The sequence below is a fragment of the Pocillopora verrucosa genome, chromosome 8 (assembly GCF_036669915.1).
Source record: "Pocillopora verrucosa isolate sample1 chromosome 8, ASM3666991v2, whole genome shotgun sequence".
Lineage (NCBI taxonomy): Eukaryota > Metazoa > Cnidaria > Anthozoa > Scleractinia > Pocilloporidae > Pocillopora > Pocillopora verrucosa.
Window position 1 is genome coordinate 21,483,285 of NC_089319.1, and position 16,706 is coordinate 21,499,990.

Here is a 16,706-nt window from a genome sequence, read left to right on the forward strand (position 1 = left end):
AAAATTAGCATTATTGGACTTACTGCTCTGTTTGCTTTACCGATTGCTTTTGTTTAATTTAGGGGAAAACTTCAGTCGCCCACTCCACTGATGGGTGAGGAAGCTGAGAAGAAACAAAGAGGGTATCTGTGGTTATTAACTTTGAATAATATTATTAGCAGCAACACTCGCATGGCAGTTGAGTGTTTTCTTCATTAATCTCCTTTTCAAAGCTTCCATTGGCCCGCAAGGGAAACTAGGTTCGCGACTACCTTTTACTAGTACATCATACTTTCCGATTTAGACTTTCCTAGGAGGGGAATTTCATTTTCGCGTGACTAACAAAAAAATTATGAAACGGGGAATAGAAAATCTAAGTCTTTATTTAGTATCGTGGTATTTATGTGCCGCTGACCAAGATTAAATTAAAAGGAAATTAACCACAGTTGCAGACTTCATTACCGTGTGAGGAAGCTTAAAAAATCCAAGCGGGTACTTGTGGTCAATGAAACTTTGAATCATGTCCTTGGCAACAGTAATCTCGTCGTGGTAGTGTTTCCTCTTCTACGGCCTCCTTCCCATAGCTTCTATCGGCCAGCGAGGGAAACTGGTTAGTGTCTCCTCTTGGCTTGTTGTCGCAGTTTAAGAGATGGGTGTTCGCGGACTTACGTCTTATCTCGAAGAGTCAGCTCCATTCCTTGGGAGACTGATCGAGCTGCGAGACACAAAGCTTATCATAGACGGAGATAACTTGTGTAACTACCTTTACAAAGAAAACGGCTTCGATTGCCGATGCGGAGGGCAGTATGAGGAGTTTTATAAGAAAGTACTACTGTTTTTCGACGCCCTAAAATCTAAAGGTGTCGAATCGTTCGTAGTTTTTGATGGCGCATATGATAGAAGTGATAAGAAGTTAGAAACACAGATAAAAAGAACACAAGACAGGATCGACACGGCTGACCGGTTGTTCAAGAATGAAACATCGGCTAATGGCGATGAATATTTTCTACTTCCGCTTTTGGCGAAGTTTGTTTTCGTAGAAGTCCTGAGGGATCACTTGATAAAATTTGCTGTTTCTGACTGGTAAGATATCATCAAATAGTTAATTAGCTTGCACTTATGCTATAACACTGGCTAAGAAATGTGGTCGTGTTCAAATGCTTAGGATATGAAACGAAAGATGGAGAAATTTATTTTTGGTTCCGTTTCTGTAAGCTTACCCCTTCTTTAAACGCAAAAAAAACATGCTATGCCTGCAAGAGTTTTTTTTCTTTGGGGTGGGTGGATTACTTGAAACATTGTAAGTGATGTCTACATTTTTAAAAAAGGAAAGAAGAGTAGAAACGCGAAAAAGAACGAAAATGTCGAATTGACTCACACACAGGTACTTTTTGTGGTAGTTTGCGTGTTGCGCGAATAACTGTAACCAAAAATAAACTGTATTGGTGCCATGGATACCTATTAGTACAAAATGTAGACTAGGTACAAAATGTAGAATGCAGACTGCAGAGTGGGTACAAAAGGCAGACTGGGAATCTAAAGAGTTTTTTCGTCTGGTATGTGGTAACATGTCATCTTGCAACTTAGCGAGCGTCACACAATCGCGTTTCCGCGATCAGCTTTCACGATTATTTGCACTATTGCGGAATATTCCTGGCCCGTTTCTTGATCAAAATCGATCTAAATATAACTTCTAGCCTTCATGTAGTCTTGTCACTTTGCGCGCGAGTTGGTTGGTGTGATATCTGTACAGATTTTACCAACGTAATAAAAGTAGACGTAGATGTAGATTAGATGTCACTATTGAATATTTAACACGCGCAATATTCGACAGCCTTGCTGGTAGTCCGTATCATAATTCTTTTTTTAAGCGGTATGTGTTTATTTTGTTGACAAAAATGCGGACCGAGACCAAAACTGTTCCTTCGACTTGATATATTTTCGACGTTAGTAAATCACATCATATTAACTTACCTCCGTAAATCATTCATTCCAGATAAGAAAATCAAACAAACACGCTTACGATGGTACCTGAATTCGTCCATGATCAAGCACAAACGACTCCACAAGATCACTTTCTCCAGGCATCGGAAACATACACAAAATCGTCCACAGTCAATTTTAATCAGACATTCATCTTAAGATAGCACCGAGCAAACCAATCCAGAAAAATATAATCGGCACACTCAACAAATCATGAATCTTGCAACACAGCTTGCCGTTAAAGAACTGCTCAAATCAAAATGTTTGGTGCAATTCATCAACACCTCAAGCAATATTTGATTCAAAATTTTTCCACTCGCTCTCGTTTGGAAGGAACAATAACCATGATCGTGCTACAGTGCACAGGACTCCATTTTCTCTCGAACAACTATCCACCATTTTCACAGCATGAGTAACTCGTTTACTATAGGTAATCTGATATCTTCCATCTGCCCAGAAGCATCGCACTTCTCATAACGCGCGGTAAAATACATGTTAAAAACACAGAAAAGCCAACATTTCTCATTTTGAACACCTCTCAAACCAAAGAACAAAATCGACGCTCTGATAAATGCGAGATACATACCCTAATGCGGCGATCTGATTGGTGCGAAATATATTCCCTAAACGATCTGATTGGTGCTAGCAACATAACACTCTCTATAGGCTAACATAGATGTTATTTTTTTAATTATAAAAAAAAATTATTCAAAAATATGTTTTTTCGCCCAAAAGACGGCCGCTCAGGTCCGTTTGGGTATTTTTTTTTCTCTTACAGCTTGTACTAATAAGTGTTCCGGTTTATTTTTGTTTTCACTTTCGCACGTAAGCGAAATTAAGACAACATAAATTTCAGATATTGTTAGCTTCTTATTCATCGAGCGGGAGAACTGCACTGGGGAAGCCCAGAGGCTGCGGAAGTGCGAATCAAGCGCAGCGATTTGATTGACTGATCAGGTACTACCTGTGAAGAAAATCAAAGGCAAGCGTGATTGAAGAGAACAGGGTGTAATAGTCACCAAAGTGTCATTAAACGTTTTCGGATCTCTTGAACAGCTAATAGGAGAAAATTTATTTGATTTATAACATGTTTCATAATGCTAAGCGGGCTATTCTCGTGGGGTTTAAAAAGAAATTTCCTTTCTCTTTTTAATTCTACAGTGAAGCGGATCCTGACATCGCATCTTTAGCCAAGGATTGGGCATGTCCTGTTTTGAGCAACGACAGCGATTTCTTCATCTTTGATGTCAAGGGCGGCTTCATCCCACTTTCCTCTTTCGATGTTGATCAGTTAACAGCGCGTATTTTCTACCGCAGTGACTTGGCAAGATATTTTGGAATACGCGAGGAATTTCTTCCTTTACTTGCTTCCTTACTTGGCAATGATTACGTGAGTTGGGAAGCGTTAAAACCCTTCAACCACACAATTTGGACTCTTTTCAGTGATGGTCGCAGAGGAAAGGCGGTGAGGTTTTCAGGTGTCGCAAGTTTGCTCTCCCAGCTCTCTAATTCAATCACAGAAACACAAGCATTTGAGTTTGCTTTGGGATTGATAGAGCCAGGTGAAAGTAGGGAGCGGCTTGAGAAAGCTGTCGAGTATTCCCTTCAAGAATATGCAATTACGAAGTCAAATTTATTGGATTACCTCCGAGATGGAGTAGTCTGTAGTCTTCTGAGAACCCAAAATAAACTCGAGCTTGACGAAGAGGTATTGCGCAGGTTTCGCGAAGGAAAGTTCTCTACTGATTGTATGAGCAGCTTAACGGCGGGAAAAGTATTTCTCAGAGTTCAGGTCGAGAACCTTGAGAGCAGATCATCAAATCAGTGTTCAATGGCACTGAGACAGCTAATTTATGGCATTTTGAGCGATGGAGGAAGAAAAATGAAGAGGATCGAAGAATGGGACCGAGAGGGTTTTGCAGTCAAGCACACAGACATTAAGCCTTACAATGATAAGGTCCCTTCGTTCAGTTCGATACCAAATATTGATCTTTACAGCAGATTAACGATGTTCTTGGATACGCTAGATTCAGACTCAGCTTATATAAAGTCATTACCAAAAGAATTCGCGTTAGTCGCGTCATCACTCCGTTTTCTTCATCGTAACTCGCAACCGCCACTGGAGAATAGTCATCTGTGCGCTTTACTTTGCAGTTGTGTCAAACTAGAGGATGGTTCGTGGAAACAATACCTAGAACATCCCACAAGAGCTTTATCCCAATCATTTGATGAGAGAGCAGTGCAAAGCTTCTGTCAGTGGCAGTGTGTCTTGAGAGATGCCATTCACCTCAACTTTGTTTTGCTTGAGCCAGTGCAGACACCATGTATCCGCAAAGTTTTCAATGGAAAACTGGTGCATTGCCTCCAGAGGGAATTGAAAACAGGTAATAACAAGTTTAACACATATTTCTTCCTTTTTAAATCTTTTGTTTCGTTTGACGAAACGGTTAAAGCACCAGAATAAACAATAACTTGTAGTAAACGTTTCCAGCACAACATGTAAAATGAACGTGTCCTCCGTTGAGTAGTTTTGCCTTTCCGTCGCATTTATTTCTTGTGGAAAGGGGACATGTGAATTTACCCCTCTGGATAATTGGGGTGAAAGTCACTGCAGGGATTTTGTGCTTTGAAAAAATTTTCAACAGGAAAGCCTGTATCTTTTCATCAACGTTGAGTTTATCGGCGTGTGGTAATAAAGTTTATTTTGAAAACTGTTAACGCAGAAAAAAGGTTAAAATGATTATTTTGCCCCTCTCTTTCAGGCAGTAAGCCAGAATCCTTGATGTCAACTCCAAGCTCTCTTGTTCGGTATCAAGAGCTTTACACTGCAATTACTGCCGGCCAGGAGGAAATAGGTAGTATACTAGTATACAAAACTTTTCAATATAGTTTTCTGAAAGGATCGTTAGTATATTCTTGTTCTCACGGTGCTTTTGAAAAAAAATGATTCATTTTTTTTATGCGCACTCGTAATCCTGAAACAATCGGATCGGCTACAATTTTTGTTCCGGATTCCGAACGTTCGGTTTGAAGATACTGTCAAATTCTTTGGCGTTAGTTAAATAGTCATTTGTACGATTTTGTCATCCTTTTCTTGACGTTCTTGAATGAATTCAGACTCCACTTTCCACTCTAAGTAAGTACATCAACCGTTTCTGTTGCAGAAGATGTTGTAACCAGGATGCAAAAGTTACGGTTACACACATCAGGTATGAACCTGAATGAAAGCACCATAACCGGCAATATCACTCAGTGACGACCCCTATGGTAACCAGCTGGGACATCATTTCTCGGCACCCTCCACCTCTGCGAGCGCAACGTGAACAGAAACAACAGCTTCTAACATTCGACGAAGAAAGAGAGAAAACAAAATGTCAAACAAGAAGCGGGAGATCATTTCCCCACGTTCTCGGAGCGTGTTCCTCGATATAATTTGTAAGAAAAAAAATCCAAAATGGCATGACGAAACAACTATTATCCTCGGTTACTTAAAAAATATCGTAATTAGCTGTGTTACGCGCTTAGAAATTAAACATATATTTGCCAATGTTAGCAGTTTAGGTTGGCCACTAACTTCTTACTAATAAATATAAGAAATCAACAGTTCCAAAACTGTATAGAGTACTGGAAATCCATGCAAATTTTTCTTCCAACATCATCCATCCTCTGGTGCGGGACAGCGCACATGGCAATGAGTAGCTTAATTATCGTTTGAAATGCTTATCTCGTACCCAGTACCTACCATGTAACCGGAATGCAACCGCTCGGCCGTGGAGGGTCCGGGTACGAGACTAATGAAGTGCCTTACTGATTGACTGTTTGCACTTCCCCCAGAGCTAACCTCCACCGATTTAGCAGTTGTACCTGAAAATCTGTGCTCAAAATCATAGGAAAAAATACAGTACTTTTCAGAAATATAAGTTTATTTTAGGGATAGGGTTGGAAGAAATAACTTTATACACAGGAGAGTAAAAATTTCATTTTTTTGGAAGTCATTTGTTTCATTTCATTTGTTTGAAGAACTTAGTGTGTGAATTCGTAGCATGTAACTGGTATACTGATATTTAGAAGGGCGCACTTCTTTCAAAATAATTACACCTCCCTCGTATTACTATAGACAATTTCTGTTAAAAAAATCCTTATTCGCCTGTCGAGCCTCTAAGTACAAAAATAATATTTCCAATTCAAATTTGTTTATATAATGTGTACTAAATTGTCGTCTATTATGAAATACTATCATGAACGACTACCAGTGCAAGTACGCAGTCACAGTCAATGTCAATACTAACGATAACATAACACATAAACTCAGTTGAAACAAGTTTCCTTGGGGGACATGGAAATAAAATCACCTCAGAACTAACAGCTACAGCTGAGCAGTAAAGCTATGCTCTTTCTAGGACATAAAGATCCTTCTAATTGAAATTTCGAAAAAAAATCCTTCCTAAGACCAGTCAAAGGCTCCCCCCTTTTTTAAGATTCTTGGGATTTGATTTAAATCAGGGACTAAACGTTGCAGCTCTTATAATATGAATACCTCGTTTTGTGGTTCTGATGATCATAAAAAATCAATGGCAGCAAGAGAAAATAATTAATTTAGCATTCCCTTGGAAATTGCTTCAAACATGCTTAATATTAATTAAATATTAATAACACGTGAATTTCAAGATTACGAAACCAATTTTTCTGGCTTAATAATATTTCGATGATCTTAAAAGAAATTGCCAAAGATAGCAATTGAGACATGTGGCCCATAAAAATACCTGGAAAAACCGATTTTAAATTAAAGACTATCAAAATAACTATGCACTATCAAAAAGCTGCGGCCCTCAAGAACAGTACTATACGATATAAAAAATCTATTCTTTCAAATATAGGAAAAATGACAAAACTGCTAAATAAGACTATCAATTTCGCATGGGACAAGCTACCAAAATACCAAAAATGTAATGAGATCAATTAACTTGACACCAAGACAAATCCGAAACGTTGTCGTCGTCTTTCTTTGCTTTGATCAGTGTTTTAGTATCATTACACTAGAGTTTCCATTGTAGCACATACTGCCAATCTAAAACTCTCAGTTATCGTATCTAGGAAATCTTTACAATCCTTTTATCATGTTGTTGATAAAATACAAGTTGATGCTCAATCGAACATGGATTTCAGCTCAGAAGAGAAAACACTCAGCATACTGTTGATGTCCTGCATAGGATCTTCTGCCAATCTGCAAAGAAGGGAGGAGAGAACCCGATAATTGGGACAGTTATGGAACACGAGACTTGATGAGATGATTTTGCAACTTCAAGGATGCAATTTTTTTCTAAGAGGTCGCTAGTCAAGATAAAGGGCGAATGTAACTGATAAAAAAAAACAACCAAAACAAAACAAAAACAAAAAACATATTTCCTACACAGCGAAATTGTATTATAATCTTGATTGCAGATTAGCTGTTAGATAAAAGATTCTTGTGTTATTATGAGTGAGGATGAATTGAAGTGAAGTTAAATGTTACATCCAGCCAGTATGGAAGAGAGACACGTGGTTCCCATCTCTTGAGCATGCTAAAACAAAAGCAGAAGAAGGAAATATAAAGAATGGGACAGAGAGGGCTTAAGTGTCCAACAATCAATTGTAAAACGCTACCAAGAGGGTGTGGTCCCTTCTTTGAGCCTAATCCCGTACCTCGATCTCGGAGAGCGTGTAAATTTTTTGTTGTTTGCACTAGATTCGGATACCACAGACGTTAGATCCTTAGGTAAAAGGTTTATTTTGATTGTTGCTTCACTTCGTTACCTCATAAAACACGCGAAACCATCCTTGGATACAAACCATCTGATCGCTTTACTGTGTTGTTGTGTTAAATTGGAGAATGGCGAGTTCCACAATGGATAAGAAACCATTGTAAGCCCTAAACGATCCTCGTGGCCCTTAGATATACGAGGGGCACAAAGCTTTGCTCAATGGCAGTGTGTTCTGAGAGCCGCAATTTATCTGTTCTGTGCAATGTTGAAGTTCCACAGTGAGAAGGGGAAGTTCCATTAATGAGCGAGAACAATGTAGACGGTTTTTAGGAAACATGTTGCTGGGCAACGCGAGTAATCTGCTGACGCTACTTCTAGTTGATGTGACTACTTTTTAGAATTGCTTGATATACTGTAAGGATCGCTTTGCACTTTTAATAATAATTACCCATGCTGTCTTTTACCTTTTAGATTGTGTATAAGGTAACCAATTGTTGATCTCATTGTTAAATGTTCAGGAGAAAAATAGTTCAGGAACCATGCTTCACGTCGATTGATAACCTGTAGGCCTGCTCATTCATAAATATGCCGCATAATTCCGGCGAACGTTGGAGGATAGCTACGTACATTGACGTAATGTCAAGCTGAGTTTCCAGGTGCAATATCTCAATTCCAAAGAGCACAAAAGATGCTTGTAGGTTTGGAATGACACTTTTCAAAGAAAGGTATGAATTTTCTGCTGATTGGACTAACATTTTGCTGAAAACATCGTGTTCTAACTTGTTTGTAGCGTTTTTGAACGTGAAATAAGCTAACTTTTGCAAAAAATAAAATATAATAAAAACGCGTTTTTCAGTTAAAATTGAGCCTTTTTGTCAACTGTTGCGTAAAATTTGGCAAAAATTCGTGCGTTTCTGCCGGATTTCGGTGTTTGTAGACAGATTTCATTGCAATTTTGCGAAATACATGTAGTTTCAGTTAGTTTGCAGCGTTTTGGGCTTGAGACCGGCAAGTATGATGTTTTTAGAACAGATGCAAACTCTAGAGAATGATCAAGCGTTATCTTATTATTAAAATTTTTTTACCAAGTTATCACAAAGCTTTTTTGGTACTTTGACCTGTTTAACACCCAAAAAGAAGTGCACATACAAACTACAAACAATCAGCGCAGTCAAAATGTGCTGCAGCCGACGATTTGGCCGCCTACAACAAAATATCTGCCACTTACTTCACACTTGTCAGACTTCAGGACGAGGTTCGGCCTCTGCAACCTTTTACTATTTCCAGCGGCAATATCATTAGAAAGGAATGCAGTAATCTTAACTAAAAAGGTTACTTAGTAGCTAAATAACAAATAGCCCAATCAAAATGTGCTGACAGCCAGCGATTTGGCCGCTTACAACAAAATATCTGCTGCTTACTTCCCACTTGTTAGACTTCTAGTCTGGACGAGGTTTGGCCTCCACTTTCTATTACCATAGCCAGCTTGCCTACTTCTCAAAAACATTTTGACTGGGCTGAAAAAAATTGTTTGAGAGCAAAATGGCCACAACAAGCCAACTCACAGCAAAATAAGAAACATGAAAGAAACACTTCAAACTAAAACACAATATAAGCCTTGCAGGGTTTGGCTCTCAATAAATATCAAATCTGGATTTTTACTGCTCACTCAAAATGGGCCGACAGCCTGTGATTTGGCCGCCTACAATGAAGTATCTTCCGCTGACTTCACATTTTCCAGACTGCTTTTCAGGAAGAGGTTAGGCTTCTGCTGCCTATAATTACTACAGCCAGGTTGCCTACTACTCAAAAACATTTTGACTGGGCTGTGCAAGTCTTACTAGCATATTAAAAGCACCTTCACGTAGATTATGGCAAAGCAGACTTTGCACAAAAATGCTTTGCATTAAATACATCATTACCCTCTTCAGGTATTTCTAGTTCACCTATGAAAATCCCACAAATCACAAGTTTTATTGCATCATACATTTAAGTTGACCGAGCAATCAGGGGCAATTTTTTTTATAATAGGATGCAACGATCTTCAGTATCAAGATTATTTGGTAGCTAGATATTAAAATGTTCGAGTGAAGAAATAACCGTAATCATTTTTTCTTTCTCATCAGCAACGATTTCCAAAAATAATGGGTAATGACCACCTAAAACAAAGAAGAAATAAATAATACTTGTGATCTCACAGGGCTTCAATATGACACAAGTATGCATATTTTTATTTTCTACTACTTATAAGAGGCAGAAATTGCTGAAATGGCTAAGATGGCCTTCATGTGAAAACAATAGAATCCTCTGCGTGTATAGCCATGTAAAACTATTTATTTGGTGTCGAAGTTACATCCCAAACGTCACGATATTTGACTGAACCTCAGCTTACCCATCTTCCGTTTAGACTTAGAAACTTGCTGCTTTCTGACCACAGTTCAAAAGGTGGTAGAGCCATTGCAGATAGTGATCTTTTTTACGTGAGAACCAGAACATAACACCCAAGCCTTTTCACGCTAAAATACTTAACTACTAAAATTTCCTTCGCCGCTGTAAGCCGCCATGTTATCTTTTTCCTGTATACTTGTTCCTAGGCTTCAAGTTCCGAAGGTCTCACTCAAGCATTGAAGTTAGATCATGTTGCTTCTCTTCTATCACGATAGAGTGATTTAGCAAGATTGTAGAGGAGGGGAACGTCATTTCAGAACGGGAAAGCGCGCGGATAGTCTGGACATGACTCTATTTCGACTTCCGGTGTTAGCGTTGCCGTTCTTCCCAACAAGTTCAGGACGTCATTACGCTGGCTTTGCCGTCGCGATCAAAACGCCTAGGATTTACGTAAATTGTACACTTATAAACGAGATAATGCTGTTTGAAATTATTTCAGAACTCATTTCTAGGATAACCTGGTCCCTTTCTTTGTTTTATTTGGTATATTTGTGAAAATTTTTTAATTTAAGGAAACACGATCGTTAGCAAGCGCCGGATCCAGGATTTTAGGGCTCAGTTCACTTTTAATCGAGCAAGGCTTAAAACAACGCAAGGGCTTTTCTTTGATACAATTCTTTAATCCTGTATGAAAACTCTGAGAACGGGATGCTGTTGATTTCATCGTGAATTAATTCATCAATAAACTTGCTTCGTGATGAAGTTTATCAAATTGAAATATCACAGCTTACCTTCTGTACTATTCAGTGATATTTGTTGTCATTGTCGTCGTAATCGTGATAAAAAAGGTTCAACTAATTTAAGTCAGAGATAAAAAATTTGAGAAGAATTCAGGTTTGCACTTTTTTTGTCTTAAATTTTGATCCGCGCCGCTGAAAACTAATACCCCATTCACACCAGCAAAACATGTTTTGTTAAACTGGTTTTCATTGAATGAAAATTATAAACAGAGAACTGAAAAACTTGATTTTCCATTGGATTCAAGTACTTGCTAACTTGCATTTCCAATGTGCTACATTCAAGTCAAAAATATTCGGCTAAATAGTTTCTATGAAGAAAAAAAAATTAAACTGTGTTTAACAAAACAACTTTTAAACATGTTTAAGCTTTGGTGTGAATGGGGCATAAGACAAGAAATTCATGCTTTCGCTACAAAAGAAATATCAATCAATTTGATTTCGGCACGGCTTTCTAAATCTCAGTATTAATTTGATTCAGTCTTGAACGACTTCATTCGTTAAAAAAATAATACTAATAACAATTGAAAAAAAAAAAACAACAACAACAACAAAAAAAAAAACAGGAACGAAGTCTTATTCTTAAGTCTAACCGTTTCGTTGGTGACTAGCTTGAGTTCAGTTTATTCTTTCATGGTTAAACAGGAACTCATCGTAAACAACTCCATCGTTGGGTTGCTCGGTTTCTACATGTTTTCGCCATAACTCCTGATAATTCCGTTCAAAATGCATTAAAACTCTATGAAGGTGGTGCTCAAAAGAGATGTACTGTTATGATTGAGAAGAATATTCAGTAAACAAGGGGAAAAACGACGACGATTTCAATTCCAAATTATACTTTACAAAATTATGAAGAAAAACGAGTAGTGCTGAAATCTAGTAGCACAAATCGAAATGACTGCGACACACAAAAAGATTATTTGGGCTTCCAAATTTGACTGATATATCAGCAGACTAGAGACTTAACTGGAATTGAATCATTTCAAAGTTTAATCGCCCATGTGGATTCATGTTAACAACTTACTTGCCGTATTTCTAACTATCTTCTGTTCGCGCTTGTTACATACTCATAAAGAAGATAATTTCGTTGTCCTTCAAGTGGTCTATGAAACCGAAAATTCAAAGCTGATAGTGATCTTAAAGAGCCGAGGTTAGGATATTCAGGAAAAAATGTAACGTTGACAGTTCGTTGCGACGACTGCTAAGTCGACGGCGCTCTCGACCCAGTTTCTTATTGGCATTTTTGCTGCGCGCGCCGTTCTGAAATGACGTTCCCGTCTTCTTGCTAAATCACTCTAACGTTGTTTCTCTTATATAACGTCCTCAGTATAGCTTCTATCGGCCTGCGAGGGAAACTGGGTTCGCGTCTTCTCTCCGCTTGTTGTCGCAGGTTAAGAAATGGGCGTTTGCGGACTTACGACACATCTTAAAGAGTCAGTTAAATTTCATGGGATACAGAGAGAGCTGCGAGGCACAAAGCTTATCATAGACGGACATAACTTGTGTTACTACCTTTACGAAGGTAACGGCTTCGATTGCCGATGCGGAGGGCAGTATGAGGAGTTTTACTGGAAAGTATGGCTGTTTTTCGACGCCCTAAAATCTAAAGATGTCGAATCGTTCGTAGTTTTGGATGGTGCATATGATAGAAGTGATAAGAAGTTAGAAACAAAGAAAAAACAAATACGAAAGAGGATCAAAATGGCCGACCGGTTGTTCAAGAATAAAACATCGCCTAACCGCAATGACAACTTTCTACTTCCGCTTTTGGCGAAGTTTGTATTCGTAGAAGTCCTGAGGGATCACGTGATAAAATTCGCTGTTTCTGACTGGTAAGATTTCATCAAATAATAAATTAAAAATGAATAAAGGGGGTAAATTTCTAAAGAAACTGTGGTGCTGCGTCGGTGGGAGAGTATATGAGGTAATTTGGTGCTAACAACTAAGTTGAAAACATAAATTGGTCACCGTAAAGGGTAAAAAAGCCGACGTTTCGAGCGTTAGCCCTTCGTCAGAGCGATTGACGAAGGGCTAACGCTCGAAACGTCAGCTTTTTTACCCTTTACGGTGACCAATTTATGTTCTCAACTTAGTTGTTAACATTAAATTACCCGCTAAATAATAAATTAGCTTGCACTAATGATATAACACTGACTAAGAAATGTGGTCTTGTTCAAATGCTTAGAATATGAAACGAAACGGATGGAGAAATTTATTTTTGGTTCTATTTCTGGAGGCTTTCCCCTTCTTTTAACGCAACAAAAATCATCTACTTTCGCACAAAAGACGGCAGTTCTGGTCAATTTGGGTATTTTACTCACTAACAGTTTGTACTAATAAGTGTTCCGGTTATGTTTTGTTTTCATTTTCGACCGTAACCGAAATTAAAACAAAATAAATTACGGATATTTTCAGGGTTGTAGATAAGAGCCGGCAGCCGGCGAAGTACGCCGGCTTCTCTGCAAGGTTTTGCCGGCTACTACCTTCGGGAGCCCGTACAGAGATGATGTTTATCTGGTCTAAACTTGGGCTCAATAAAAATATTAATTTGCTCTGCCTATCTTTTCTGAAAACATAAAAAGACTTCTGGACCAAGGTTAGTTTAAAAACGTTCTGATGGGGACTGTCTTTTGGACAAATCTTGCTGCGGTGGCAGGAAAGTACGAAGGTGACGTTTTGTCCGCCATATTGGATTTCGAGATATGAATACCGTTTACCTTTAAAAAAGCTCCGGCTACTTAAAACCTTGAAGAAAACCCTGTATTATTAGCTTCTTGTTCACCGGTCGGGAGAACTGCATTGGTGGTTGTGGTTGTGGAAGTACAAATCAAGCGCAGCGATTTGGTTCAATCAGGCACTACCTGTGAAGAAAATCAAAGGCAAGCGTGATTGAAGAGAAGGGGTTAGATAGTCATCCAATTCTGATTCCAAATTTGCCGATCTCTTCAACAGCAAAAAGGAAAAAAATTGATTCGAATTATTACATGTTTCATGATGCTAAGCGTGCAAGTCTTGTGGGGTTTAAAAAGCAATTTCTTTTCTCTTTTAAATTCTACAGTGAAGCGGATCGTGACATCGCATCTTTAGCCAAGGATTGGGAATGTCCTGTTCTGAGTGACGACAGCGATTTCTTTATCTTTGATGTCAAGGGCGGCTTCATCCCACTTTCCTCTTTCGATGTTGGTCAGTTAACAGCGCGTATTTTCTACCGCAGTGACGTGGCAAGCAATCTTGGAATACGAGAGGAATTGCTCCCTTTGTTTGCTTCCTTAGTGAGCAATGATTACGTGAGTTGGGAAGCGTTAGAACCCTTCCACTTCGAAATTTACACTTCTGCTAGTAATGGTCGCAAAAGAAAGGTAGATAGATTTTCAGATGTCAAAAAATTCCTCTCCCAGTTCTCTAATTCAATCACAGAAAAAGAAGCGTTTGAGTCCGCTATGGGAAGGGTAGAACCGGGTGAAAGTAGGGAGCGGCTTAAGAAAGCTGTCGAGTATTCCCTTAAAGAATACGAAATTACGCAGTCCAATTTATTGGATTACTTCCGAGATGGAGTAGTTTGTAGTCTTCTAAGAACCCAAAATGATCACGAACTTGACGAAGAGCTATTGCACAGATTTCGCGAAGGAGAGATTTCTACCGATTGTATGAGCAGCTTAACGGCGGGAAAAGTATTTCTCAGAGTTCAGGTCGAGGACCGGGAGAGCAGATCACCAAATCAGTGTTCAATGTCACTGAGACAGTTGATGTATGGCATTTTGAGCGATGGAGGAAGAAACATGGAAATAATCGAAGAATGGGACAGAGAGGGCTTTGCAGATATCAAGCCTTTCAATGATAAGGTTCCTTCGTTCAGTTCTATACCAAAGCTTGATCCTCACGTGAGATTAAGGGTGTTCTTGGATGCGCTAGATTCAGACTCAGCTTATATAAAATCATTACCAGAAGAGCTCGCGTTAGTCGCATCCTCTCTTCGTTTCCTTCATCGTAACTCGCTACCGTCACTGGAGACTAGTCATCTGCGTGCTTTAGTTTGCAGTTGGGTCAAACTAGAGGATGGTTCGTGGAAACAAGATCAAGGACATTCCACAAGAGCTGTAAACCAACCCTTTGATGAGAGAGCAGCGCAAAGTTTCTGTCAGTGGCAGTGTGTTTTGAGAGATGCCATTCACCTCAACTTTGTTTTGCATAAGCCAGTACAGACACCGTGTATCCGCAAAACTTTCAATGGAAAACTGGTGCATCGCCTCCAGAGGGAATTGAAAAAAGGTAATAACAAGTTTAACACACATCCTCTAAATTTTCTTCTTTTTTTAAATTTTTTATTTCGTATGACGAAACGGCTAAAGCTCCAGAAGAAACGATAACATATGGCAAACGTTTCTAGCACAACACAAACATGCAAAATAAACGTATCCTCCGTTGAGTAGTTTTGCCTTTCCGTCGCATTTATTTCATGTGGAAAGAGGACATATGAATTCATCCCTCTAGGTGATTGGGGCGAAAGTTACTGCAGGGATTTTATGTTTTGAAAAACTTTTCGACAGGAAAGCCTATATCGTTTCATTAACGTTGAGCTTATCGTGGTGTTGTAATAAAGTTTATTTTGAAAACTGTTAACGCAGAAAAAAAGGTTAAAATGATTATTTTGTCCCTCTCTTTCAGGCCGTAAGCCAGAATCTTTGATGTCAAGTCCAAGCTCTCTTATTCGGTATCACGAGCTTTACACTGCAATTACTGCCGACTCGAAGGAAAAAGGTAGTATACACAATTTTTCAATATAGTTTTCTGGAAGGATCAATAGTATATTCTTATTCTCACAGTTCTCTTAAAAAAAAATTAGTTCAATTTTTTTCATGTGCTCTCGCAATCTTGAAGCAATCGGATTGGCTGTAATTTTTGGTCCGGATTCCGATCGTTCGGTTTGTAGATATTGTCCAATTCTTTCGTCGTTAGTTAAATAGCCATTTGTAAGATTTTTTCATCCTTTTCTTGATGTTCTTGAATGAATTCAGTCTCTACTTTCCACTCTAAGAAAGTACATCAACCGTTCCCTTTGCAGACGATGGGCCAATTTGCTTGCTAGTTTGAAATAAAAAAAAAATTTAAAAAATTTAAAGTCGAGTGATGAGCCACCAAACTGCTCAGCCTCTCACTGATATACCTTAGACATTCTTAAAAATAGCCAATGTTCCATAAACACAATCTGAATGACGATAAATATTTTTGTTCCATTTTTATTCAGATTTCTTTTATTTTCATCATCACATTTTGTGTTCACTAGAAACAAGAATAAAATAAGAGCTAAAACCATATCTAAAATTTCATAAAAAAACTTGCTATATTTCTATTTTTTTATGAGTCAGGTATAGATCCTCAGTCCTATCCTCATTTGCCAAAGGAAATACTTGTACGAATATTTATTCGCCTTTTCCATCAGTATGTCACTGACCAGGTTAGCATGTATTTCTTGATGATTTTATACTGGTATGGTTAACTGCTTGTTTGGTAATAAAACCATACAAATTACAGTTCCACTTAACTGAATTCACTCAACCCTTCAACTCCTTTAAGTGACCAACAATTTTTCCTTAGTATTATCGCTACAATGATTAAAGAGATGCACACGCTGTAATTAGTCAAGGATTGCATCATATCTCGCTATAATCACCTGGTATAAGATGATTATAGTATTTCAAATTTGGTTACCTTATATTTTGTCATTATTTGTCAGGAAGTGATAAACGTGATAGAGCAAAAGAGAATACAACAAACTCGTACTAAGCTTGGTGCAACGCTTTTTAAAAGGCCGGAAAAA

The 16,706-nt window shown here is 38.4% G+C and overlaps 2 protein-coding genes across 3 annotated transcripts; both read left to right on the forward strand.

Moving 5' to 3' along the window:
* Window positions 1–462: 462 nt before the first annotated feature.
* On the forward strand, window positions 463–5,991 carry LOC131772082 (protein asteroid homolog 1-like). Of its 2 annotated transcripts, none has more exons than XM_059087988.2 (4): window positions 463–1,062; window positions 3,124–4,346; window positions 4,725–4,817; window positions 5,130–5,991. In XM_059087988.2, the coding sequence occupies exons 1-4, from the start codon at window positions 629–631 to the stop codon at window positions 5,216–5,218; spliced, it is 1,839 nt and encodes a 612-aa protein (XP_058943971.2). In that variant the 5' UTR covers window positions 463–628; the 3' UTR covers window positions 5,219–5,991. The 2 variants fall into 2 exon arrangements, with proteins under 2 accessions (XP_058943971.2, XP_058943970.2); XM_059087987.2 differs by having other exon boundaries at window positions 5,127–5,990.
* A 6,295-nt stretch (window positions 5,992–12,286) lies between these two features.
* On the forward strand, window positions 12,287–16,672 carry LOC136283058 (protein asteroid homolog 1-like). Its single transcript, XM_066171224.1, has 4 exons — window positions 12,287–12,720; window positions 13,947–15,157; window positions 15,554–15,646; window positions 16,623–16,672. The coding sequence occupies exons 1-4, from the start codon at window positions 12,287–12,289 to the stop codon at window positions 16,670–16,672; spliced, it is 1,788 nt and encodes a 595-aa protein (XP_066027321.1).
* Window positions 16,673–16,706: the final 34 nt, after the last annotated feature.